Consider the following 18,480-nt stretch of genomic DNA (forward strand, 5'->3'; position numbering starts at 1 on the left):
GTGAAGGTGGCTTCATGGATGTGACTTGGAAGAGCCACATATATCCTCGGAAAATCCAGCACACTTGTACCACTGTCTTTCGGGATTAGGTGCCAACATTGCAGCTGGCTCTTGTCCTTGAGGAGGCAAACTGGCATCACCCATTCACTTCTACCCTTCATCAGCTCCTCTATAACTTGAGATTTCTTAATCACATACAGTAATTAGAAACTGCTTTAAAATCTGTCACATGGTCTACTGTTTTTCTGCAAATCTTTGTTTTTTTTTTCCATTTGATAACGCAGTGTAGTTGTGTGCTTCAATACCCTATTTCAGTAACAACACAGTGGGGAAAACAAATATTTAATTCTGAAGTAATTTGCAAATGTAAAAATGCATACATCAAAAAGTGCCTGGTGAGCTTATACCTGAATAGTCGGAAAAAATAGCAAATGTTAATATTTTCAAATGTTTCTGCTTGTAAATGAAGAGTAACAATGTGACTGCAGAGTATCTGAGCAAGTACTGTGACAGACAAAAAGACTTGCCTTGAAAAGGAATTGATAACTTAAACCTCATTCTCATTAAAGGGCAGCAGATAAAAATAACAGTTGATCTGATAGTTGTATTGTTTGGGGATGTAGTCCTACATTGTAATTCTCATTCCTGTTGATCTGATAGTTGCATTGTTTGGGGATGTAGTCCTACATTGTAATTCTCATTCCTGTTGATCTGATAGTTGTATTGTTTGGGGATGTAGTCCTACATTGTAATTCTCATTCCTGTTGATCTGATAGTTGTATTGTTTGGGGGTGTAGTCCTACATTGTAATTCTCATTCCTGTTGATCTGATAGTTGTATTGTTTGGGGTGTAGTCGTACATTATAATTCTCATTCCTGTTGATCTGATAGTTGTATTGTTTGGGATGTAGTCCTACATTGTAATTCTCATTCCTGTTGATCTGGTAGTTGTATTGTTTGGGGATGTAGTCCTACATTGTAATTCTCATTCCTGTTGATCTGATAGTTGTATTGTTTGGGGATGTAGTCCTACATTGTAATTCTCATTCCTGTTGATCTGATAGTTGTATTGTTTGGGGATGTAGTCCTACATTGTAATTCTCATTCCTGTTGATCTGATAGTTGTATTGTTTGGGGGTGTAGTCCTACATTGTAATTCTCATTCCTGTTGATCTGATAGTTGTATTGTTTGGGGATGTAGTCCTACATTGTAATTCTCATTCCTGTTGATCTGATAGTTGTATTGTTTGGGGGTGTAGTCCTACATTGTAATTCTCATTCCTGTTGATCTGATAGTTGTATGGTTTGGGGATGTAGTCCTACATTGTAATTCTAATTCCTGTTGATCTGATAGTTGTATGGTTTGGGGATGTAGTCCTACATTGTAATTCTCATTCCTGTTGATCTGATAGTTGTATTGTTTGGGGTGTAGTCGTACATTGTAATTCTCATTCCTGTTGATCTGATAGTTGTATTGTTTGGGATGTAGTCCTACATTGTAATTCTCATTCCTGTTGATCTGATAGTTGTATTGTTTGGGGATGTAGTCCTACATTGTAATTCTCATTCCTGTTGATCTGATAGTTGTATTGTTTGGGGGTGTAGTCCTACATTGTAATTCTCATTCCTGTTGATCTGATAGTTGTATTGTTTGGGGATGTAGTCCTACATTGTAATTCTCATTCCTGTTGATCTGATAGTTGTATTGTTTGGGGGTGTAGTCCTACATTGTAATTCTCATTCCTGTTGATCTGATAGTTGTATGGTTTGGGGATGTAGTCCTACATTGTAATTCTAATTCCTGTTGATATGATAGTTGTATGGTTTGGGGATGTAGTCCTACATTGTAATTCTCATTCCTGTTGATCTAATAGTTGTATTGTTTGAGGGTGTAGTCCTACATTGTAATTCTCATTCCTGTTGATCTGATAGTTGTATTGTTTGGGGTGTAGTCGTACATTGTAATTCTCATTCCTGTTGATCTGATAGTTGTATTGTTTGGGATGTAGTCCTACATTGTAATTCTAATTCCTGTTGATCTGATAGTTGTATTGTTTGAGGGTGTAGTCCTACATTGTAATTCTCATTCCTGTTGATCTGATAGTTGTATTGTTTGGGGTGTAGTCGTACATTGTAATTCTCATTCCTGTTGATCTGATAGTTGTATTGTTTGGGATGTAGTCCTACATTGTAATTCTCATTCCTGTTGATCTGATAGTTGTATTGTTTGGGGATGTAGTACTACACTGTAATTCTCATTCCTGTTGATCTGATAGTTGTATTGTTTGGGATGTAGTCCTACATTGTAATTCTCATTCCTGTTGATCTGATAGTTGTATGGTTTGGGGATGTAGTCCTACATTGTAATTCTCATTCCTGTTGATCTGATAGTTGTATTGTTTGGAGATGTAGTCCTACATTGTAATTCTCATTCCTGTTGATCTGATAGTTGTATTGTTTGGGGATGTAGTCCTACATTGTAATTCTCATTCCTGTTGATCTGATAGTTGTATTGTTTGGGGATGTAGTCCTACATTGTAATTCTCATTCCTGTTGATCTGATAGTTGTATTGTTTGGGGATGTAGTCCTACATTGTAATTCTCATCCCTGTTGATCTGATAGTTGTATTGTTTGGGGGTGTAGTCGTACATTGTAATTCTCATTCCTGTTGATCTGATAGTTGTATTGTTTGGGGGTGTAGTCCTACATTGTAATTCTCATTCCTGTTGATCTGATAGCTGTATTGTTTGGAATGTAGTCCTACATTGTAATTCTCATTCCTGTTGATCTGATAGTTGTATTGTTTGGGGATGTAGTCCTACATTGTAATTCTCATTCCTGTTGATCTGATAGTTGTATTGTTTGGGGATGTAGTCCTACATTGTAATTCTCATTCCTGTTGATCTGATAGTTGTATTGTTTGGGGATGTAGTCCTACATTGTAATTCTCATTCCTGTTGATCTGATAGTTGTATTGTTTGGGGACGTAGTCCTACATTGTAATTCTCATTCCTGTTGATCTGATAGTTGTATTGTTTGGGGGTGTAGTCGTACATTGTAATTCTCATTCCTGTTGATCTGATAGTTGTATTGTTTGGGGGTGTAGTCCTACATTGTAATTCTCATTCCTGTTGATCTGATAGTTGTATTGTTTGGGATGTAGTCCTACATTGTAATTCTCATTCCTGTTGATCTGATAGTTGTATTGTTTGGGGATGTAGTCCTACATTGTAATTCTCATTCCTGTTGATCTGATAGTTGTATTGTTTGGGGGTGTAGTCCTACATTGTAATTCTCATTCCTGTTGATCTGATAGTTGTATGGTTTGGGGATGTAGTCCTACATTGTAATTCTCATTCCTGTTGATCTGATAGTTGTATGGTTTGGGGGTGTAGTCCTACATTGTAATTCTCATTCCTGTTGATCTGATAGTTGTATTGTTTGGGGATGTAGTCCTACATTGTAATTCTCATTCCTGTTGATCTGATAGTTGTATTGTTTGGGGATGTAGTCCTACATTGTAATTCTCATTCCTGTTGATCTGATAGTTGTATTGTTTGGGGGTGTAGTCCTACATTATAATTCTCATTCCTGTTGATCTGATAGTTGTATTGTTTGGGGATGTAGTCCTATATTGTAATTCTCATTCCTGTTGATCTGATAGTTGTATTGTTTGGGGGTGTAGTCCTACATTGTAATTCACATTCCTGTTGATCTGATAGTTGTATTGTTTGGGGGTGTAGTCCTACATTGTAATTCTCATTCCTGTTGATCTGATAATCACACTTCTGCAATGATGTCTTTTTGCTCTCCTTGTAGGATTTTTAAGCTGTTCGTCTTTGAAGGGAAACCTTTAATAACTGTGATCATAGTTGGATCTACACATTGTACAGAATACATATCTTTGCAGGGGTGCTTTGAATGATTTCAGGAACACTGCTTATAAATTTATAGCCTCAGATATAATCCTTATGATCTACTAACCTTCATGAAGCTTAATTGCTGTAACCACTTGTTGATATTTTCAAGTTTTTCGCGTATTAGTCTTGAAGAAAGTTAACGAGTAATGCATCATTTTTTTCTGTCATTCTTTTCCTTCTCCTCCTCACAGTAGATGATCATCTACAACTTCTGAGCCCTCCAAGCCGTTCTGTGTTGGAGGGAAGCCTTCTAGTTTAGCAGTGGGAGTGGTAAGCACTAGGTAGCCTATCTACCACAACAGGAGTGGTTTTTGGCCCAGAAATTGTAGTTTATTGACCATTTGGGCAGTTTCTCGATCTCTTTCAACTTTCTGGTTTAAAAGCCCACAGCTGCGCTTGTTTCCCATCTTTCCTGTAACTAGTCTAGTCCAGATACAGATTTGCTGTATCCAGGACTGTTTGTAAGCTTCTGAGCAGTGCCAAAGTCTGTTCTTAATTTTTCCCTTAGATCTGCTAGTTCTCGCTTCTCTTGCACTTTTACTAGCTTGTTAATTTAGCACTTTACCAGACTTCTTGTAGCAATTATTGTAGTACACAAAAGTGCTACCAGCACTAAACGTTCTACAAGGAAACAGCTCCAGTACTTATTAATGCCCACCCCTCCAGGCACGTCTAAAGGTCAGTTCCCTGTGCTTTCCCCTATTAACCTGATGAGCTTGGGCATCCTGAGGCAATGTAGCAACTGCCTCATGTACACTGACAACCCTCTCCTCTTATCCCCCAACACTCAGACCTGTGAGAGATGCACTTATATATCCAAATTGGAAGCCACGCACTCTCCAGCCAAGACTGGAATAGCTGGTCAAGAGGAGAAGGTCAACACTTGCACCACACCACATGGAACACACAGCCTTCCAGAACACACACCAGCACTGCCTTCACATAAAAACACAAACCACACACCCATCTTTGCGGAGGCTGTCAACAAAAATCTAACTGAACAGCAGAGACCTCCAATGCAGAAACGGACTCGACCACTACAACACAACACTTATCACGAGACACATAACTCTCCTAAACAGTGTGCCACTCACCCAAAGCCCCTGAGGAAAAACAGCATGCCCAACACACTAGTCATAGGTGACTCGACAGAGGCACTAGGAACTAAGGTTGGGTGGCATGATGCCAGGGTAATCTATGGGCTAGTCTTGTAAAGGCCCCAGGGCCATTAGCCTAGTACACACCTATGAACCGGCTGCTCTCCTCATTCTCTTGATTTACCAGACCCAGATTAGCCTTCCCCATGTTCAGCCTGACTCACATCTGAGACCATTACAGAACTTGAACACTGGGCCACAGGGCCAGACCGTTTTTTAAATTTATTTGACAGTTATTTTTTTAGTATCAGATTTCCTGATCTAGTGTTAAAACCCCCAGGGGTGCATTCTACACATACTTTTTCAAATAGAATCATCTAGTTAAAATGGAAGCCAGATACATGCTTTACATTTTGATTGATGGGAATCTGTGTGCAGCAGATTGTTTAGTATTCATCAGAAGTGATTGCAGAGAAGATGTTTTTCTTGACAAGTATATATTTTCTTTTCCTGTCTTTAACAGCCCTGAAACACCAGAAAGTGAAAATAGAGTGACTGGCACACAATTGCAGCCAGCTGAGAGTAACCAAGGAGGAAATATGCATGCTAACTTACCAGTGAATAGTGGGTTAACTGTACCTTCTCCAGGAAGAGAAGGGGAGGAGTCTACAGGTGGACCACATATTACAGCTACAGCCCAGTCACTCACCTTTGGATCGCAAGAGAAGATTACCTCCATCTCAAGTGAGTTGCATGGATCACCACAGTCATCTTCATCCAGACCACAAGTAAATGGTCATCCCGGTAACTCTGTTTCACAACAAACTGCTGCTCAGATGAGCCCTTCTAGATTGCAAGACAGTTTTCCACAAACTCCAGCTGAACAGGAAGCAAGAGCCCACATAACCTCATCTGTAACACATGAGAATATTCCGTTTGTCTCACCTGGGTCACAAATAAATCGTCAAGCAGTCACAACTTTGAACACTGGTGTCAACATTTCTCCATACTCTACTGAACGACCTAGAGACCTACCTATTCATCAACCAGGGCATTCTGTGATTACACATGTCAATGGATTTGACTCTAATTATACCCAACAAAGTCCAGGCTCTCTGCATCATATCCACTCACCAAGTTTTCATAGCAGTCTACTGACGAAGCAATCAAGTCTGAGGCCTTCTGCCCCATGCAGTCCATCAGCTGAAGAAAAAAGGATGATCTCGGGTCCTCCTCAAGAATCTGGGTTAAATGGACTCTCAGGCATTGGTAGCCAGCTTGTTAGTCATTCTGATGTCAATCATCATATGCCTGTGACTTCAGTTGCCAGTCTTTCCTATCCGCTTTCACATGAATGTTATAGCCCCTCACTGTGTCATGGGAGCCCACATTTGCAAACCTACAGCTCGGAGACTTTTTCAGGCCAGAATGTAACCAGCAGTTCAGGAACCTGGAGTCAAAAGCTCCAGGAAGGACGCCAGTTACCTCCTTGCTCTGTCAATGCCTACATGCAGTCACCAACGCAGTCTTCCCAGGGAAGCCCCTCAGACTTGCAGGGTTCTCCAACACCCTGTTTTCCATTATCAACAGCTTACTACAGTGGGAGGGAGAGCTCCTCACAACCTGATTTAACTCCTCACTTTTTCAATGATGGACATGATCAAGGAAGCTTTCACTTTGCTCACCAGCCTCCACTTCCAGAGAAGCGCCGCCATTCTGGACTCACTGAGAAGCCTGCACACTCTGCAGGAGGCCATGAAAAGAGTTTAACTTTAGGCCGAACTCAAAGCACTTCCAGTCATGTGACATTTGCTCCAATGGTTTCTGATATCCTGTCTAATTCACTGGGTAAGGCTGTACGTTTTTCTGCTTATTGTTTTACTTCAGTAACAAGCACTTCTAATGTTTACATCCTGAACCTTTTGATGATAATCAGATTGTAAACATACAAGACAGTGAAATGTTCATATCACTAGAAATGTAAATGCTGCTAAAGTTGTGTCAACAGCAGAGTTGTTCATGGTGTACTCATCTTTACATTCATTAGATTCCAAGTCTCAAACTGGATTGTGTAGATTACAGTAAGCACAATAAATGTTTTTATTACTTGGTTAACAGTTTACATTGGGGAAGTAACCTTTAAACTAGGTACACATTGTCAGCATCATTCTTGTTTGCTCATTTATGACCTTCATTATGACTTTATTTTTATCAGTGTTGTTGAGATATTGATAGAAACATGACAATTGTAGCTATTTGCCTAGTTAAGTATATGAACAATACTTATCTTTGTAAACATTTTAGACAGAAGTCAAATTTCAGTGGCATTTGTGTATCCCAGTTGTGTAAACATTAAGCTGATGTCTTCCGTACTTCACATGCAACTCATTTTTGAAGTTATTTATGTAAATGTGAACAGGTAGAGTTAGGTAAATGCATCACTGGCGTGATCCTAGAGAAATGTCTAGAAATATCACTAGGGATAAAAGAATAAATGCATTCAAATTCACATAAGAATGATGCCATTAAATTATTATACTATTTTATAGTAATTCCAACTGAACTAGATTTGCAATAGCTTCATCTCCAAAACGTCAGTGGTTGCACAGCCTCAAAACATGTCATTACCACATAGCCAAATGAAACACCTGAAAATAATTACAGGGGCAAGCCCTCTACACCCTGACCTTGATGTGTGTGGAGGGTTCCTTGTAGCCTCCCTAAAGATCCTTTCCACTTCGAAAACTTGTCACATGGAGTAAACCATGTGGAGCTGTCTTTTTCATTCTAGATAGTGTCATCGGCCCTCTCTTATAGTAATGGTAGTGTTCAGTTTCATCCCTTACAGTTGATAGCCCAAATGATCTGTACATCTATAGTTCCCAGTGTACAATTCTCGGGGAGATTAACTCCACATCATTCATCTAGTTGTATTTTCATTTCCTGCCCTGCCTTTCACTAAATACTGAAGATGTTAAACAGTTTCCAGAAGTCTAAAAAAAAATACCCTGCTGTTGAGGAAATGCAGATAGCACTTTTCTTAGTCTGTAGCAACCTAGTTTGACTTTTTACATAACCTGCCTTAATCACTGGTGTCTTGGAATCGTTAAGTAATGTATATGCTGTTCCTTTCTGGTCTGAAATGTATGAAGTTGTTCCATAATCAGAGGTATAAACTCTGCATTTACCACCTTGACATCTCTTACTTGTTATAAACCAGTGGGAGTTTTCTCTGGACGCTGTCACATGAGATTTTGTTTCTTGCCCATACCAGACTCCTTCCACCCTATCTGTAACTTGCTTGAGTGGGTGGGTTGCTGATAGAGGTGACTAGATAACTGGTTTTGTCTAGAATTCAAAGCTGTTGTAGGAGATAAGTGTCAAGAACTGCCATCTGCTGTCCTGCTTTGTGTGGAGTTGCTACTTTGTGACTATATGTCCGTTAGGTGTCAAGCCTCAGAATGCATTGCAGATAAGGTTGTATGTTGGAATGGTTAAATATTATTGCTTGTTTCTGTCAGATCTCTTAGAGATGCTGAGTCTGTTGAATGATTTGTTACAAAATGGGTGGAGAGTATGAATGGGCTTTCATGATGACTAAAAAAGTCATCTTGGGTAAAAAAAAATTTTTACTGCTTCATTTTTTTTAACATCTTTATTAAACTGTCACTTAAGACATAGACAAACATATATTAATATAGGTTCATAGGTTGGTACTAGGCTATCAGGCCTAGGGCCTATACAAGCCTAGCCATAACAATTCCCTGGCTGTTTCTTCCCACACTATTTACTTCCCTGGACTCCTGTCTAGCAGGGTGACATAGGTTCATAGGTTGGTACTAGGCTATCGGCCCTAGGGCCTGTACAAGCCTAGCCATAACAACTCCCTGGCTATTTCTTCCCACAGTGTTTACTTCCATGGACTACTGTCTAGCAGGGTGACATAGGTAAATATAAAAGGAAATAAACTATATTATCATATCAAAAGTTACTTACATTATATATCACATACGTTCTTATTTATAACTGTCTTCAGTCCAACATTACGTAAATTGCTCAGTTTCTGCCTAAGGTAAAATACTTTGAGCACTCCTTACCAATTTCATTTGCATGTAACAGAATTTCCTGGATGGCACTGAGACACCCTTTACATTTGCTTTATCATGTTTGACAGCTATTCCCAGACTGGCAGGGAACAAAAGCCTGATGCTAGGTTGGGGGGGGGGGGGGTTACCAATGTCAGAGCCATAAGAAGGGCAGGGTGGAAGGGGTAGCTACTCCGGGTGCCACCTTGAGGACACCAATCCACATATGTAACTTAAAAATCTGTTTGACAGTTCACACTCTAGAATTACATTAATTGTAGTTGTTATCAGTTTAAATACAGCTCCTGAACTGTCAAATTGTTATTTTCTTTCAGAGGTTGCAAGAAGATGTTAGGTTGTAACATAATGTAGCAAGCTGAAAACTTCTTTCTACCTTACAAAAAAGACAGTATACAAGCTGTCATTAAGTTATCACAGTTGCACTGCTTATAGACAGCAGGAGACGGGAAGTAATACAGTTGTGTTGCCCAGGGCATCTAAATACCTCCCTGCAAATTTGACCAATAACTTTATAGAAAATAGTTAACATTGATAATGGACCATTAGCCTTTATTGTCTGTTTTTAGTCTCAGGAGAAAGAGGTCACTGATAACCACAACATGCTTACATTTTTAACACCTTTATTGAATTATCACCATCTCAGTGGAAGCTCTTGTTCTGGGCAGCCACAGTGGTGCAGCGGTTAGCGTTGCCATCTCACAGCAAGAGGTTCTCTGGTTCGATCCTTGGCTGGGGTGCCTCCTTTGCGGAGTCTGCACGTCCTCCCTGTAGTCGCGTGCGTTTCCTCCGGGTGCTTCGGTTTCCTCCCACATCCCAAAGACATGCTGTACGTGGTTTGGACACTCTAAATTGGACCTAGGCGTGAGTGTGTGCCTTCTGTGGAAGGTTGGGTGCTAGGCTGGCAACTCAACACCGTAAAAGCTCCACTGCCAATCATGAGTGGACAGGTGATCTGCTGTGGTGACCCCTAACCGGGAAAAGCCAAAAGAAGAAGAAGATTGAATTATCACTTGTGACATAAGCAAACTTGCATTTATATGAAAGTAATCAAACCATTTTAACAAGTTCACATTTATAAACATTCTACATCACATATATTCTTATAAAGGAGCATTTTGTAAATCATTCAGTTCATGCCTTCTTTTAAAACTCTTTCTTCCTCCAAAACATTTCTCTGCATATATTGTTCCCACAATTTCCATTTTTATGTAATTTACTCCTCCCCTTTTCTGAAGATCCCATTTCCTGTTCTTTGATTTCTATTACAGTATTCACTACTTCAAGTATATTTTTTTAGATTTTGATTTCCATTTTTTAATAATTGTTTTTTTGGCAGCCACCAGAATGAAACTTAACAAGGTCTTACTTTATCTAGCCAATTCAGATCCTGTATCCGAGCTCAGAAAAATTATTTCTTTAGTTACACCCATTTGCTTGCCCAGTATTCCTAATGGAATACTCTGTAGGGAATTTTTAAGTCTGCCAACTCATTACACTCCGAAAACATATGTTACCAGTTAACTCTTTCTTCCCCTTCACACCTCCAGTATTTGTCATCTACAAAATTCTTTGGAGTCTGCTAAGGGTATAAACGTATCTATACAAACACTTCCAGGCAAAAATCCTAAATCTTCTAGACTTCTTTGCATATTTGGTAACCAGACATATGTCCTCCCATTGTTTCTCTGTGAATTGCATATCTAATTGCATATCTAATCTCTCTTCCCAGTGTTTTCTGGTCTCTTCTGATGGATTCCTATTCTTATGCTGCAATGTTTTATTGCCTTATTAATTATTCCTTTTTTAACAACAGCTTCTGTTCTAGGTTCATTTAAGAACTCAACCAGTGAAGGTATTTCATTTAGGATCCCTTCCTCTTTGCCTTTACTCTTAATGTTATTCCCTGTTATGGAAGGCAATCACTAGGCTGCAATCCAAAAGTCTTCTTGGCCTCTTCCCATTCCATTACCCTCCTTCTCTAATTATTTGTTGCCAGTACTTTGGTTCCTTTGCTAGCTTCCTGCAGTAAATTTCACCCCCTCTTGTTTGTTCTCTCTACTCCTAATTGCAGTCATCCCTATCGCCAGACTGTCCTTTCTCCATTCCCATGTTGATTTAGTTGATGGTTTACTTTCTGGTGCTTTATGAGTATAATATTCTGTATGACTGCTGTTATTCTCCTTAAGGATCTCCATCCCAAATCCCATTCTTTCCTTATTTCTTGAATTACTCCCCGACTTTATCATCATCCTTTTCGACTTTGAATTATATCTTTCTGCTTGTGTACAAAAGTCTTAATTGTCTAGCTCTTAAATATCTCTTCAGATCAGGTAATCTTAAACAACCTCGTTCTTTTGGGAGGATCAACTTTTCTCACTTGACTCTTGCCCTCTTTCCCGTCCAGATATAATCCTTCAACTCTTAACTACTGTCCACACCTTCCCATTTGGATGATAAAAATATGCCTAATCTATATCTTGCTATCTGTATCCATAGGCAAGAGCTTCCAGTTTCTCAGTTTTTGTATCGTCTTTTGTTTAGTTTCTTCCCACATATTCCTAGCTGCCATAACTGAATCCTTTATTATCCATACTCCTAAGTATGTCATTTTATCATGTCCCCATAAATATGGGTATTGCTGGACCAATTCATGTGTTGTAATGTATTTTATAGCTATAGCCTTTGTTTCATCTTCATTAATTTTATATCCTGAAAAAACTGGAAGTGTCTCAGAATATTCCACAACAGTGAGATATCCTTTTCTGGTTCCATCAAGTACTAATAATATCATCTGCAAATAAAGCCCACATGCTTACAATTTTGGTCATTTTTCTAGGAGTGTATTCATATTGTACTGAATTTTAAGACACAAAGCAGTAGAGAAATGCTGATGTACCTTGAAGAAAAGACTAGTGGCTTTGATTGATTAGGTGAATATACCGCCACACCTGAAATTTACCAGAAATGAATGTCTTTATCATAGGCAAAACAAAGAATGATCCTTTACTGTCTGACTGGATGAGTTTTGTGTAGTATATAGCAAAAAAGACACCAAACTGTCGTGCATTATATTCACAGGTAGGGAGAGTCCAGGTAGTGGCAAGCATATTGAGAAGCAGAGTTCTTTAGGTTGGTTGCTGTTTGATCCGAAATACCATAGACCCCGCATATCCTTTGGGAGTGACTGTGAGCACTATGCAGCATATCCACATGGAGTCCACAAAATCATTCATAGCTGTATGCTTCTTAGTCCTTTGAACACATATTCCAAAGGCCACAGATTACTTGAATTTAGTGTTAAGAATAATTTTGACAAGAATTAAACTTCTGTAACAGACTTTTACTGATAATAGGCCATAGTTTACCAAAGGGAAATTAAAATATTAGCAATCAGAAAATTATGAAGCATTTCACATCTAATCCCCATATCTAACTAAATGGATTAACTGAGGGTTTCTTTCAAGTGTTCAAGAAACCTGCAAAATACACAAGCCATGTTCATAAACTGCAGTAATACAAGACATTTTTTTCACGTGTAGAAATGCAGCCCATGTGACTTTAGTGCAGTGCAGCACAGATGTTCTAAAACAGAATTTGAGGTCACGCCTACATATAGTGAATCCTGATGCTGCAAGAGAGAGAGGATTACAGAACAAGCAACTGAAGGATTATTAATCTTATATTAAGCTTTACTGTGGGTCAGTGCAGTCAGATGTGTGACTGTGGACCTGACCAGAGGTAGCTAAATCAAACTGGGTCAATAAAATGGTCATGATACTTGTAGGTTGTGTGGGAGATGTCACGTGGAGGTGACACGGAGACCACATGTTTAAATACTTGATTGTGGAGAGACGACCTGCTGCTGATTGAAAGTTTGAGGTTGGCAGAGGATCATTTCCACACTCCAAGAAGATGGATTATCATTATTGTACCTCATGAAAAGTGAATTTCAGTGTCACCCCATGGTCTTGTAGTGGACCAGTGTCATAGCTGAAAAAAATGTGTGGATGACCAAGGCCATACACCAGGAAGACCAATTATTAGTGCAAAATCCCATGAGTGACAGATGCCCAAATCTATACCGCAGAAGTGAAAGATAAATAGTGCTGCATTCCAGGAATGACGAATGACAAGTGCCACACCCCATTTAGAATAGAAGACCAGTCCCATACCGCAAAGATAGAAGGCAGCAGTGCAGATATAACAGACACCTAAATAGGCTTTGTTTCAAGGCAAAATCACCTGTTGACCTTATTGAAACTAATCCCATGGCAAGTGAATTTACTGCCATGTTATTCTGAGTGCTAGACAGACTGTTGAGAGGTGATATATGCCTGCCATACATAGTTCATTGGTGTGTACTAGTCTAATTACCACAAGGGTCTTTTTAAGCCTACCCATGCATCCCAAATCCCTGACAAGTCCTGGTACCCTTGACAAGTGTAAGCAGGGTCTTGGAAGATGAAACATTAACAAGCAGGGGCCTGCCTGGTGAGCCATTTGCAGGCTGCCTGTGTCCATTAGAAACACTGGTGCCGAACTGGGGATGTATTTCTTGTTCCCCATCCAATTGTCCAAGTTACACTTGAATTGGGTTAGGGAGCAACTCTGATTCATGTGAATGGGGTGCCTGTCCCAGAGAAGGGGTAGTCTCTGTGATGCATACTTCTCTCCAGCAGGTCCTGTTTATATCACAGGCAAGTTTTAAGTCTTTCAAACAGGTAATTCTGGTGCTGCTTGTTTTGTGGATATGCAGAAGGTCCATCAAGATGAGGTTTGACAATCCCTTTTATGCCGGGAATAAATATCCCTCGGCACCCTGTATGAGGCAGAATACAGAGATACGGCTGTGAGGAGGTCTGCATATGACATGTTACTTATGTCCTGTATTCTTTTAGTGGGGAACCTCTGTGGATGTTCCAATGTTGGATGTGCCTATTTAGGTACATACCAAAGGGGGCACTGTACTCAGTGATAGGTCTGATGAATGCTGAATACAGTGAAATAATGACCTCCTTGGACCTAGATGCCATACCTTTGTTTATAAGTTGCACGACATAGAATGATTTCCTCACTACTGTACACACATGATGGTCAAAGGCTAGATTACTGTCTATGTGTGTCCCCAAGTACCTAACTACTGGGTCAACTCTTAGGGGTATGTTGTCAATATTTATTTATTTATTTATTTAACATTTGTTTACCAGGGGAAGTCCGAATTGGAACAAGGCCAATTTTCAGTGGAGGCCTGGGGAGAAATGATCCAGAGGTATGTGTTTGTAATGTGGGAGGAAACTGGAGCACCTGGAGGAAACTCATATAAACACTGGGAGGACATGTAGACTCTGCACAGAAGGCACCCCAGCTGAGAATCGAACTGGAGAACTTCTTGCTGTGAGGCAACAATGCAACTTTTGCACCACTGCTCCTTTCAATATGATAGTTACCAAGACTAGATGACTTCCTGAAGGATACTATTATGCAGTTCTTGGCATCTAGTTTTAGTATGTGGCTGTGACACAATTTATTTGTTTGTGTCAACTCTTCCTGGAGAACATTATCGGTGTGGGATTCTCTGGCTGCACCTAATTTGCAATTGTCTAAAAAATTGGTCAGCCATTGACATTGGCCTTGACTTCAGAGAAGTAAATGCCAATAAGGAGCTGTCTCAGGACCAATCCCTAAGGGACTCTGCTTGTGACTGGCTTATTTGTAGAGATGTACTCCCTAGTTCTAACTTCTTGGGTCCTGTCTGTGAGCCAGGTGACTGTCCACTGGGTGAAATATAAGGGTTTATACCTAACCTCTTCTGTTTCTGAAGATTGCCCTAGTGGGGTATTGTGTCATATGCCTTGGCCAGGTTAAGGCAGGCAGTGTGAACAATTTTTCTCTCATCCATTGCTTTGCTGACTTTCTGAAAGAAGTCCACCAGATTAAATAGGCATGTCCTGGCCTTGATAAAACCAAAGTGAGATGTGTCCAGTGTTTGGAAGTTTGATATCTCATTATCAATCATTCTTTCTATGGCTTTGCATGTGAAACTATTGAGACATATGGTCTGTAGTTTACAGAGTCTGTAGATGGCTCACCTTTGTGCAGAGGGGAAGGTTGTTGCTGTTCTCCATTCATTAGGCAAAATGCCTTTTGGGGGCTACAGTTAAATAGCAATTCCAGATGGCCTGATAGGTGGTGTTTTGTGCTATTTAGAAGGCATCCTGGGATATTGCCTAGGCCTGGCGATGCAGTGTTCTAGGCTTTAGAGAGAGAGCATTGAGGACCTGTTCCCTAGTGATAGTAGGGGGAATTATATTTTATGGTCTTTCCTAAGGGGAGGTTGAGAGGGAGAGACTGGTAAAGTTACAGATTAATTTGTCTGCCAGTAGGTTTGCTATACCTTCTGGCTCAGTATAGGTAGCTCAACTTACAATGAGCTCTGCATACAATTATGTATTTCCTTTGAGGTTGCAGACATAGCTAAAGAATGTCTTGTTGTTGTCCTTGTCCTGGGATGTCATATTTACCTCAAATTTGGATTTGGTAGACTTTATTTGTCCTCTGAGGAGTTTGTTTAGTTTGATGAGAGTGCTTTTATCCTGCTGGGTACTACATCCACCTAATATTTGACGTGATATTCTTCCTTCTGTTATACGATCTATTGATGTCATGAATCCACCATGGTTGTTTGTTTTTTTGAGTTAGTTCTGTACTTCTAGGTGGGTACAGCTACTTCTATGCAGCTATTAACATGCTTGTATAGGGTTTCTGTGAACAGTTCTGCATAGGCAGCAATGTTGTCAGGATTTATGGGGGCTTGAAACTTAGCCAGTTTATCACTTAATAATAGGGAGTTAGCCTTAGAGTAGTTCCTGAACATTCAAGAGTTAGCTGGGGCAACGGGTTTTCTTTTTACTTCAAAGGGGATTGTTTTGTGGTCTGATCTTTCCAGATGAGACATTACACTTGGGCATGTGCAGCACTCACCCATATTAGTGAGGACCAGATCCAGTATGTATGCTCCCTTTGTCAGTGTATTGACAGTCTGATCCAGGGAGTTTGTCTTTACAAAATCCAGCAATGTCTGTGCCTGCATGTTTGGTGTTCATAGGTGTTTACTAGGCTAATGACCACAAGGGCCTTTTAAGCCTAGCCATGCATTCCTTGTTGTATATACTAATGCCTTTCAGCTTTCCCGGTTTGGTCGCCACAGCAGAACTCCGATCCGCTAATGATTGGCAGTGGATTTTTACAGTGCCGAGTTGCCAGCCCAACCTTCAAAGAAGGCACACCTATTCATGCATGCACCTACCTGCATGTCTTTAAACGTCACTTGACCGCAGGGAGGATATGCAGACTCCACACAGAAGGCGCTCCAGCCGAGAATCAAACGGGAGAACCTCTTGCTGTGAGGTGACAACGCTAACCACTGCACCACCACGGCTTCATCCCTTGTTGTATATGATTCCCAGTTAATACTGGGGTAATTAAAGTTGCCCATTAATATGGTATTGGGTTGGATGGTGAGTCTTGCCAATAAGCTTAAATGCATGTAATGCATTTCCTGGGTCATAGAGGGGACCTATAGCTTGCAGGGAAGTGGTATTGGATTTTGCCTATGGAGATTTGAATGTGGAGTAGCTCAAGTGCATCGTCCTGTTTGACCAGCCTTGAGGTATATTTATTTTTGATGGAAATTGAGACACCTTCCCCTTTAGTCCATAGCTGTGAAGTAGCTGGTCTCAATGTGTAGAAGACATTATAGCCTTGCACTGCCAGTGTGCTCTCAGTGACGTTAAACCATGTCTCTGTGACTGCACAGACATCAGTGTTCTCCACAGTGAGGAGACCTTATAGGAGGTGGGGTTTCTTGTTTCGTCTCCTAGCACTGAGCAATAATGCCTTTAGATTTTCTTGGTGTTGATTTGCTATGTCAGAAGTACTTTCAGTTTGTCATTGTCTAAAAAAATTGGAAAAGACAACATATTAAATAATATTTGAATGCCTAGAAGGCAGAGGTGCAGTCCATTGCTAGCAAAGCAGCGTGATCTATTGACCATCTACTTCCATGCTGACAGATATCACACCCCCTTAGAATGACACCAGAAACAAAGCCAGTTATTAAAGTCAATCGTTTTCTGTTCCTATTGTGGCAACATCCTTGGAGAAGGTAAAATTATGCTCAGTGCTAGGCTCATAGCAGCCTGGGACACACATTCCGAGAGCTCCATAATATCTGTCTTCATATAGTCTAGGGAGGTACATCTCAGGTCATTTGCATCCACATGGACTACGACAGAGTTATACTGGTACTTGTAGTCTAGTGACCTGAGTGCATGTGTAATGTGGCAGATTCTTGCCCATGATAAGCAACTGTCTGTGACTTTCTCCTTACTCAGTCTGTTGAGAGGGACATTAGTGTGTCTCAAAATGGCATCTCCAATGAACAGAATTGTGGACTGTTTGGTAGTCTGCCTTATGGCCTTAGAAGTAGAGGTAGATGTGGCTGTAAGTGTTAATGTGAGTGTTGTTTTGAAAGAGTGCATTCAGGTATGCTGAGGGTGTGTGTTTTGTGTTCTTCAACTAGAAGATCTTTAGGGGTTAGAGAGGTTACATTTAAGTGCATCAACATATATGGATCTGTGTGTCTGCTTTGAACCAAGTGTGATGGGTGCAACATGTGTATTACTGACAATTTGATTGGCATAAGGAGTGCTTTTATGTGAGAGCTTTGCCTCCACTGATATTGTGTAAATACATCTCTCCCATTAGCTTCTCAGTTTGTTTGAGAAGTAGGTGGTTGTCAGTAAACATGAGGAAGTTTCTACATTGCCTCAGGATATCCATATTCACCAATCTGGTAACAGAGATAGTGGGAAAGTTTATATCATGACAAAGGCACTTTTTTATTGATAAGACAGTTGTGATGAGAATATAAAGTAATGTCAGGAGTATCTGGTTTGCAACACTGATGACAGTTCTTGTCACTGCAAACTAGTTGTCCTGTGTGCATCTATGTATTGGTGACATTTCAAGGGTGCTATTACAGGAAAAGTGTCAGCTCAAGGTGCCTGCATCTTACAGGGCACTGCCAAACACTTAAATGGAAATGGCTAAAGTAGACCCTGATTATTTATGGATGAAGTATTTAGGGAGATGTTCTGAAGTTAGGTTAGACAGCAGCTAATCAAGCAGTACTTATTGAAAAGAAAGCATGAGCTTTGTCAATAATGATGAAAAGAGATTCGCCAGAATGGCTACTTACTACTACTGGTCTCACCACAGCTTCACACTGCTGGGATAAAATACCCCTTTGCTTCTTCTCTCACCAGATGCAAAACAGTAGCACCAATCCCAAGATG

At 40.2% G+C, this 18,480-nt stretch overlaps 1 protein-coding gene across 4 annotated transcripts in view; it reads left to right on the forward strand.

The window, feature by feature from the left end:
• The window catches only part of TNS2 (tensin 2), a 1,145,004-nt gene that overhangs the window by 1,036,168 nt on the left and 90,356 nt on the right, over positions 1 to 18,480 (forward strand). For all 4 annotated transcript variants that reach the window (XM_044083852.1, XM_044083850.1, XM_044083851.1 and 1 more), the window contains one exon: positions 5,542 to 6,866. In XM_044083852.1, the coding sequence (XP_043939787.1) occupies positions 5,542 to 6,866 (1,325 nt within the window). The remainder of the gene's footprint in view (positions 1 to 5,541; positions 6,867 to 18,480) is intronic.

The sequence above is a fragment of the Protopterus annectens genome, chromosome 9.part0 (genome assembly GCF_019279795.1).
Source record: "Protopterus annectens isolate FY-2018-M chromosome 9.part0, PAN1.0, whole genome shotgun sequence".
Classification (NCBI taxonomy): Eukaryota; Metazoa; Chordata; order Ceratodontiformes; family Protopteridae; genus Protopterus; species Protopterus annectens.